Source organism: Alosa sapidissima, chromosome 18, assembly GCF_018492685.1.
Source record: "Alosa sapidissima isolate fAloSap1 chromosome 18, fAloSap1.pri, whole genome shotgun sequence".
Classification (NCBI taxonomy): domain Eukaryota; kingdom Metazoa; phylum Chordata; class Actinopteri; order Clupeiformes; family Clupeidae; genus Alosa; species Alosa sapidissima.
Window position 1 is genome coordinate 20,002,680 of NC_055974.1, and position 10,000 is coordinate 20,012,679.

A 10,000-nucleotide genomic window follows, 5' to 3' on the forward strand; every position below is an offset into this window, starting at 1 on the left:
GTTTTAGCTAGGGACGTTTCCCCTTCAGTGCACTTGACATTTACAGTAAATATCTGTTTTTTGCTTGCTTAATAAGAAGGGCCATTGGAAGCACGGTTACTAAGACGGACGACGGGGAAATTGGTTAGCCAGTATAAATGAGCTTGAATGGATGACCTAAATACGGTTAGCCTGTGGTTTGGCCCGAGCGTCAGGCCTGTGGTAGAAGGCACAGGAGGAGCACTTTACTGACTGTCCCCCGGCCAGATCCTGGACAGATTGATTGAAGAAAAAATAACAACAGTCCGCTCCAGAGATCTGGAAGTCTAGTGTCATAAATCATCTCTGATAGAAAGTGCTGACCTGCGGTCAGACCGTTTCTAGATGTGTGCTTTACATTAGTCATTAAGAGGGGGGTAACAATGACAGAGAGGGGGCGTGTGTGTACGTGTGTGTGTGTGTGTGTGTGTGTGTGTGTGTGTGTGTGTGTGTGTGTGCTCGAACATAGGCTCTTTGTTGTGTTGTGAAGGCCTTGAATACTCCATACTCTGAAGTTAGCCATCTATTGGTAAAAGGCTAAACTCCCAGTCCTCCTAGTTGTGACAGTTGAACTGTAAAACTGCAGCCATCTGCACCCTGTTGGTCGGACTTGCTCAAGGAAAGCACAACTCTCTCTCTCCTTCTCTCTGAAGTGTCAAGAAATCACTTGTGTTAAACTCATTCTCTCCTTTAGCTGTCCGTCTCTTTACATAATGGCGTCACTTTGATGGGACTAATGTTTGCTCCCTGTCTACTTACGGGAGTTTATCCTTAGGCACACAAGCAGACATTCTCCTTTCAAGTTCACCCTCTTTGGTGATACACCCACATTGTCAAACAGACACAAGCTACAAACAACTGCTGTGCCACACCTCAGCTGCCCTGGACTTGCACTTATAGTATTGTCTAACAATACTAGTTTTCATACATGACATTACCTACGATTACACTCCGTAAGATAAATATCACAACTGGTGCTGCGCAGCGCCATATAGTTTATGACTTCCCGGTGTTTTTTTATGCATTCTAGCTACTGTCAGTGACGCGAGAGAACTTAAGTTATTAGGAAAGTGCGGTGTAAGTTTAGGCTACATGAATTTGTGCGTAGTGCCAGTGTCATTCATTTATTTTACATGTCTTACAACTTATATACATGCATTCACAGTCGAGTGAAATCAGATATAAGCATACAAAGACGCTTAGAACTCACGTTAAGCCGATGGTAGCACACTGAATGCAAATGCGCAATTTGATGCAGGCAAACGTATTGGCTGTTACTAACGAAGGTTTTATAGCAATATTATAAATGTGGCGACAGAATAGCCTAGAACTTGGGTAAGCCTTGTGTTTAGTAGCCTAATTGCGGTGATAGCCAAAACTAATGTTAATCACGGACTATCCTACAACCAAAGAAAGTAAAGGTGATTAGTAGGCCTACCTGCGTTAGCCAAATAAAGGACGGGACTGCACCCTTCACAAACCGTAAAATAAAGTTTATTAGTTTTACAGTTGACTACAGTTGACAGTTCACCATCAGTCCACACAAACAATTCTGGTTTCCTTGCACTAGCCATTTCGTCGTAGCCTATTCTGTCTGTTTGTAAAGCGCAAGTTTTGGTCAATTTCTGTAAAGAAACAGTGCCACCTATAGGCCTGGGGTATGAAGTAACGTGTTGAGTCGTGTTGAGATGGATCCGTTTGGACGCAAATATTCTTGATATGGTTCCAGGGAAGATGGAGGAAAAAAAGATCGGTTTGGAACGTGTGGACTAGGCCTAAAGCATATAGCCGGACAAAAGGGGTAGCCTGAAGCCGTCTCCGTTCCCCACCTAGCATTAGTATATCAAAAGCTAGCCCATTAGTGTTTGAAATTGGCTAACGGCCTGCCTCCAGGATTAGATTGTAGCCCTGGGGAGCTCAAGGGACGAATGGCTGAGTTGAGGATCTCTTGGTCTCTCTTGAGTCCTCTGTGGCCTTCCCTATTAGCATGTTAGCAGTGCTAAACAAAGGTGCCAGACAGCCAAATAGTGGCAGGCTCCGGTGGAATGTTCTAGAATGCTCTTAGGATTTTGACGTGTTTGTTCTGTTGGGATGTTCTGGGAAAATATCTAGGTTCGAGGAGTTCTACAATGGGGCAGTGTTTTTTTTGTGGAGATATGGTAGGAAAATAGCCAAGTTCTAGAATATTATGAGAATGGCTGAAGTGTTCTGTGGTATGGTGGTTGAGAATGTTGCTCGGCTGCCTGGTGCCAAAGGAATATTGGGCCTGTGGTGAGGATGAGAGGAAGTTTTACAAGGGAATGGTTGAGAGTGCTGCTGGGAGTGTTTGACATGGCAGTGGAATCATTCGCTGAGGTTGTGTTAATATAGCCGAGACCCAAGGCCAAAGTGCTCTTACCAATGGATGTAGAAAATGGTCTGATTCACAGTGCACATACACACACACACATTCACGTTCGATACACACATTCACACAAATTTATCAGATGAAGGGCTGGTGAGTGTGCTTGTTTGTTTGATTTTAGTGTGTGCGTGTGTGTGTGTGTGTGTGTGTGTGTGTGTGTGTGCGCTCGTGTGCGTGGGCTTTTATCAACTGACTCTCCACCTTTATTCACACCCCACGTGCCCAGCTGCCACCACCACTTCCTCCAGTTGAACAAATAGTGTGAGTGTGTCTGGGTGTGTGTGGGCTTGTGCTTGTGTGTGTGTGTGTGTGTGTGTGTGTTTGGCTGTGGTTTGGCTTTCCTCTGTCCACTGTGGGCTGCTGTCTATGTGGGTCAGTCTCCACATTGTTTAGAAGTGTGTAATATTTATCCAGGTCCCTTTATTCAAAAACCGGCACAGATGGGAAAGTGCTCAATGTAATGCCTTTTTCCCCCCATAGACCACTGATGCATGGGAACATTTAAGTAAAGGTCTTTGTCTACAAGGTTTGTGTGTGTGTGTGTGTGAGTGTGTGTGTTAATGCTCTTCTTAATAGGGTGTCTGCCGTGTGTTTTGTGTGTTATGACGAATGTTTGATTAGAGTTTTTTTGCCATGTAAAGATATGTGTACCTTCTCTTGTGTGTGATTGCCTGTTTGCATTGGGAGTGTTCTGTGTGTGCAGGAGTGTTTGTGTGTGTGTGTGCATGAATCTGTGCATGTGCTTACTTGTGTGTGCTACTGCATTTGTTTTTCTGTGTTTTTAATGTGTCTGTGTGTGTGTGTGTGTGTGTGTGTGTGTGTGTGTTTGGGCATGTCTGGGACAAGGGACCAGTTGGTGTGTCCGGGGGTTGTGCTCAGCACTGAGGTGTGAACAGCTGTGTGTGTGCTGAATGGCCAGCCAATTACCACACTAATGTGTGTGTGTGTGTGTGTGTGTGTGTGTGTGTGTGTGGGAGGGGAGGAGGGGGACACAAAGAAGAACCTCCCCTTCACAAAACACAGGAGGAGTTCTGAAACACACCCTCTGTCCCTCTCTCTCCCACACACACACACACACACATAGACATACACACACACACACACAGAAGGAGTGTATGGGCCTTGAGATGCCCCAGGAGTGTATGTCCAGTCCGAGGGCCGCGTGTGTGAGTCCTCATGGTCATGACGGTGGATTCTCACTCATGTCTCTCTTTGTTTTCTTCCAGTCGGCCGCTGCCTCCGACAGTGGTGAGTACCGTGCCTTTTTTATCCTCCTTTTTATCTGTCTGTCGTTCAATTTATTACTTTGGTCCATCTGTCTCTCTCTCCATCATTTTATGTCTCTGCTTATCCATCTATCCACTCATCCATCCCTTCATCCATCCGTCTATCTATCTTTCTATCTATTTACCTGTTCACAGTATCTATCTATCTATCTATCTATCTATCTATCTATCTATGTGTTGATTGTAACCCATCTGATGTAAAGGATTAGCTCATTGGATTTTACCCATTATAAAGAAGGTTGATGCCATGATGTCAGGTTCTAGTACTCTGTGGACTGTCTAAGTCCTCCCCTAGCATAGCCATGTAGCCTAGAACATACAGTACCAATGTGTTGTTGTTCATTACCACTGTAATACTTGTTATGCTGTCAAGCAAGTGCTTAGCAAGAGCACTGAATTACAAATTATGACTACGAAGTTCTTTGGTTGATCCTCACACCATCACACCAGCAGATCCGTAACAATTAGCTAGAGGACAACGCTAATCTAGATCAGTGTTTCTCAAAGTGTGGTCCGGGGACCACTTGTGGTCCGCAAGCTATCCCAAGTGGTCCGTGAGCAGACGTGGTAAAATATAATATAGATGAGTTGTTTGCAATATTGAACCAAATTGTATGTAAATCCAAACAGTTCTGCAACACTGCCATGTAAGCGATGCCAGTTTAAATCATGTGAATCCTCTGACACAATAAGCAAGGTGCAAAGACAATAAGCAAGGTGGTTCAGTGAGTAGGCCTGTTGTGTAATATACTGTTGAAGTAGGTCTACTTTTTTAAAAAAAATTTTAGAGGTGGTCTGTGAGGTTTTTTTTATTGGTTAAGTGGTCCTTGGTCTGAAAAAGTTTGAGAAACACTGATCTAGATGGTGGCTTGGAAGCAAGACAGCTACTGAAGTTGTAGGGTTTTGTTTAAGTTTATGGTATTTAGCAGACACTTTTGTCGAAAGGCAACTTACAATGACATCAATAAACATGATATTAACGTTAAAGTGAACAGTTTTTAGTAATAAAAATCAAATAGCCTAAAAAAGTACCAGTGTTTTAATATGCTCTCACACTGATACAGCTGTGTACAACATGCTCAATGGTACAATTACTCAGATGAGCCCTGTAGCTGTTTTCTCTCTACTCCATCACTGTAACACAAGCCATATGTAATTTACAATTATTATTATTATTATTATTATTATTATTATTTATTATTATTACATTACATTTAGCAGACACTTCTTGACCAAAGTGACTTACATATGTCAGCTATATTACAAGGGATCACATTGTCCCCGGAGCATCTTGGGGTTAAGTGCCTTGCTCAAGGGCTCAATGGTGGAAGCTGGGAATTGAACCGACTACTTTCAGGCTACTAGCCCAGCTCCTTAACCACTACACTACCACCGCCCCAATTAGATTGTGTATGTTATACATAGATGACTAGCAAAACATACTTAAAACATGCATTTGTCCATCTTGAGTTTAGGATTGTGGTCAACAAATTGCAACAGCATATACATATGCCCACATAGGATAAGTATACTGTTGGAAAACCTTACTGTAATGAAGTAATCACTTAAGCACAGGGGGCCCAAACTCAGCCCTTTGTTACATGGTTGAAAGTGTAGGCTGGATAGCAGTGGTGTGGGACTGGTAAGGAGACTAGAAATGGTCCTTTGGGAAAGAGCAACAGATGGAGGGACTATGGAGGCTGTTGACCAAGCTGAGGTTGTTTTCATAAGAGGTATACTGCTGGTGGTGGTGGTGGTGGTGGTGGTCTGTGTCTGTGTGTGTGTGTGTGTGTGTGTGTGTGTGTTTGCACGTGTGTGTGTGTGTGTTTGCAGAAGGCTATGAAGTCTTGTTACTGTGTGTTTGCTTTCCTCAGTGGCGTGAAAGGATGTTTGACCACAGGTTTGAGATCTGTGAGGCTCCAGACCCCAATGCCCTCCATAGTTCCTTCAGAGTTTTACTTTTTCCAAAAAAGGATGGAATAATTGTGAAGTTTCCTTAGTAACCAAAGTGTACCAGAAATATATTCATCAAAAAATGTGTTCCTGAAAGATTTATTATAATTTGTCCCCAATGATTGGAGGAGAGAGTATCTTAATTTTAGTTTGCATTTCTCATCAAAGTGTATTTGTGGCTCAAAGTATTTTCTGAAATGCTTTGTTATGTAGCCAGTAGCTCCTGAGTGTTGCAAACTCAGTTCAAGGCAAGTTCAGTTCAAGTTCCAGAAGAAGGTGCGGTGGCCCTGAGAGGACAAAAAGTATCGTTGAACATTCAGGGAGTGGGAGGGGGGGGGGGTTAGGAGGGTGATTGAGATGACCATGAAAAGCTCAGCATGGCAGTTGTCATGGGTATGACCCCTGCTTTGATCAGGCTGGATTGGGTCAGAGTGACACTTGTACCCCCAAGGGTTTATGGCTGTCCACCTGAGTCATAACAGTAGTCTCGTATTCTTAATAGGCGTATTATCCTAAGTAGACGGTAGCCCACACTCTAGTGAATAGGATTGTACCAAGGCATAGTACATAAAACAACCCCTCTGTATTATTTATTTATAGTGAAGGCACTACTGAAGGCAGTGATATATTGGAATGAAAAATAAAGAAGAATCAAATTCTGCTTTTATCAATAGTATGTATAAAATATATTGTAATCAGTGTGCTATATGTTTTTGAAGAAGCTATTGGTGTTTAATGTATTATTTCTGTAAGTAATGTTTGAAATGTTTTAGATCAAATCTGAGCATTACATGGACATTTGACACACATAAGGAATTATGGGTATTTGGCCTGCAGCTGTTCAGCCCAAGGCTACAGCATGTTGTTGGCGGATCTTCGTGTTTTATAAATACTGAATGAGCTGCATGCAGCAGTGTGTTAGCTTATCTGCCAACTAGGTTGGGATTTATCGGCTGGTAGGGCTCCTTGTGAGTAGGTGAAGGCCAAATATGTGTAAATAAGAACATCTATAAATTACTCTCTAGGGATTAGAATGCAATCTTACCTCACCATCACCATCCTACAACCCCCCCCCCCCCCCTTTGTTGAGACAGACTTGACATTTTTCTTGCAGGGCATGGATTTTGGATCGTTCATGGTTTTTGAAAGATGTTTCAAGTTCATAATTTACACATCCCTTTTTTTAAGGGTACACATTTGAGTTGTCTTGGTAGACTCCTCCATTGATCTGTCTATACTAATGTGCTCTTAACCTGTCACAGATATTTCTGTTCCCCTTCCTCCTTCTTTGGAAATATGGACTCCTATCCTGTTAAAACACGCTGGATTTAGCTCATGCGTAGCAGGGCGTGTTTCTCTTTCATCTCCTACGCTAACCCTTTTAAGTGATCACAGTGTGTACAAGAAATCATGTTCCGTAAAGCCAACCTAATATATCTCATTCAGTCAAGATTTTAAGACGTGGTTCCTCGGAACTCGTGGTGAGACAGAAGCATCCCTCAAAACGATAATGCAAGGGGTTATTTTAGAAACCCTGTTTGTTGGAGGAAACCCAATGAAGTATAACTATTAGTCCTACATCGCATATTCTAACCATTCTCTAATGATTCTAATGAACACACCTCTTAAGACAGGTCGATGAGCTAATTAGTGAATACATCTATTTGATTTCACCAAATTCCATTATTTTCAATACAGCCCTTCACACCAAAGTCAAACTCTGCCACCAGCGCTGTGTAGGTTATGATTCAGGTTCAGGTTGTCAGCGCCTCTCAATAAAATCCATTGTTTATCCAATATTATTTGCCAGTTAAAAATGTCATCACTGAGGTGAGTGACAAGTGACAATGCACTAGGGCTTTGACTTTTGCCCAAAAATGATATTCGAAGTTCGTTTGTTTATTAATATTAAAATTCGAATGTATTCGAATATGTATTAATAATATTTTAACCGATATTGGTATCAAAGTTCTATATGTTCTGTCCACCAGAGGGCAGTGTATCAGTCAATGTCAATAGACTACGTGCACGAAAGGCTGAGTATTTATGCGTGTGTTAAAAATTTTATTATTGAGCATAGGGCCGGGCGATAAAACGATAGCGATATGTATCGCAATAGACATGTAATCGATATCAATAAAAAATATGTTTGATAGAACATTCATAATTAAAAGCAACACACACCTCCTGCCTTACGTTGTCCATAAATAAATAGGCTAAATATATCTTGCATTGTAGTATGTCAAACTCTACCAGAGTAGGCGATAGAAGTAGGCCTACCTCAACACAGACTCTCCTTGCCCCGAGCCCTACAATGCACTCATGTTGACACCTATTGGTGGAGTGCTGTAGACTCAATACATTTTACTTTTACAAAACTTTTACTTTCTTAAGCGTAAAGCATAAAGAAAAAAGTGAATGTCTTTTGTTTGAGATTTATCATGGAGGTACTTGAGGATGGTGTTTTTTGGTGTTTTTCTTTTAACAGTTTTAACTGTTATTTTAAGTGGTTGTTTTACTATAATTGGTGCTCTTAAAATGTTAATGTGTGAATTACTGTATTTGTTTGTTATTGTAATTTAAGCCGCTTTGCATAAAAGTGTCTGCTAAGTAGCCACAACCCCCCACGTTGACCCTGTGACCTTTGCCCTCTGTAGAGCTGCGCTGTGCAGACCTTCAGGCCTGTGGCAGTGAGAGTAGCCTGAACAGCAACGGCAGCCTGCCTGGTCCGCAGTGCCACCGCCGCCTGCCCGAACGGCGCGTAGCATCGTGGGCCATCAGTTTCGAGCGCCTGCTCCAGGATCCCATGGGTGTCCGCTACTTCTCTGTAAGAACCCCCACCACCACACACACACACACACAAACACCACACACATACGCACACACACACACACCACACACATACGCACACACACACACACACACACCAACATACATACGCACACACACACACACACACACCAACACACCACCACCATCCCATCACACACATAAACACACACACCACATCCACCAACATCTCCTCTCTCTCTCTCTCTCACACACACACACACACACACACACACACACACACACACACACACACACATTCCACCCCCTCTTACACACACACACACACACACACACACACACACACACACACACACACACACACACTCTCCACCCCCTAACACACACACACACACACACACCATGTGTCATTGGCACTTCTGAAGGAGCTGGTTCTTGTCAGCAGCATATAACAATGCAGCTAGGTTTAACCAAATGTGGCATGAGCAGCACATTTGTGCTTCATTTAAACAACATGTACATTAGGTGAAGGAAGATTCAGACACACATCTTAAACACCATCTCCACAGTGTACACTAGTAAACTAAACCACATGATTCAGATGCTAAGTGTGCCTTGTGCGTTTACTTTCAGTTGCACTGTGATTGCACCAAATGACATCTACTTCTATCTCTTTATTAATCACACACTGTTATATAACACCTGTTACATAAAAGGGCCAAGTGTACAATTATGTGTGATTTTGATGTTTACAAATTAAGTAGACAATGTGATGGTAGCAAAGTCAGTACATTCTCACACCTGTGCAGCTACCCCTGGCTTACACACCCTGAAGCCAACAGAGAACTAAGAGCATTGACACTGAGGTGCACGAAGCCTTGACAGTGTCCTCAGGCAACCCCAATCAGGGAGTAGGTGATACATTTGAACAGGAGTCATTGATCTGTGTACCTATTGATCATGCGGGAACCTCTCTGGGCAGAACTGCATGATTGATTAGGGAACATAAAACAGCTCGTCCGCGACTGACTGCAGCGCTGCGTGTTTTATTTATGAACAGGAGTTTCTGAAGAAGGAGTTCAGCGAGGAGAACCTTCTTTTTTGGCAGGCCTGTGAGTTCTTCAGCCAGGTGCCAGAGAATGACAAAAAACAGGTGAGATCTCTGTGAAACCTTGTGGATAATTAATGCAGCAGATGAATCATTGCTATATTCAGTTTTAGCTCACTCTACAAAAATAGCAACCATTAGTCTGTAGAGGGCAAAACGATGTGCTCTGCTGTAATTAATGGGAACTATTCAACTGTTCAGTCATGGCATTTTAGAGAGAGCTGATTGGTTTGTATCCTGTATTTACCTATCCTATTTAAGTATGGATATGTCTGGCAGAAGTCATAGACAGACATTTTTTATAGATTTACGGAAATAATAAATAAATATATCATAACAAAGTTTGACATACAGTTGTTTATTACTGTTGTTGAATGTGGTCAGTTGAACCTGTATGGTGATTGACTGTGTTCGTCGACAGTCCTGCTTAAGGAATGTTTC

General features: G+C 42.4%; 1 protein-coding gene across 1 annotated transcript in view; it reads left to right on the forward strand.

Moving 5' to 3' along the window:
- Positions 1-10,000, forward strand: part of rgs12a (regulator of G protein signaling 12a) — a 63,202-nt gene that overhangs the window by 33,019 nt on the left and 20,183 nt on the right. The window contains exons 4-6 of the mRNA XM_042070802.1: positions 3,649-3,670; positions 8,319-8,488; positions 9,512-9,604. Coding sequence (XP_041926736.1) covers positions 3,649-3,670; positions 8,319-8,488; positions 9,512-9,604 — 285 coding nt within the window. The remainder of the gene's footprint in view (positions 1-3,648; positions 3,671-8,318; positions 8,489-9,511; positions 9,605-10,000) is intronic.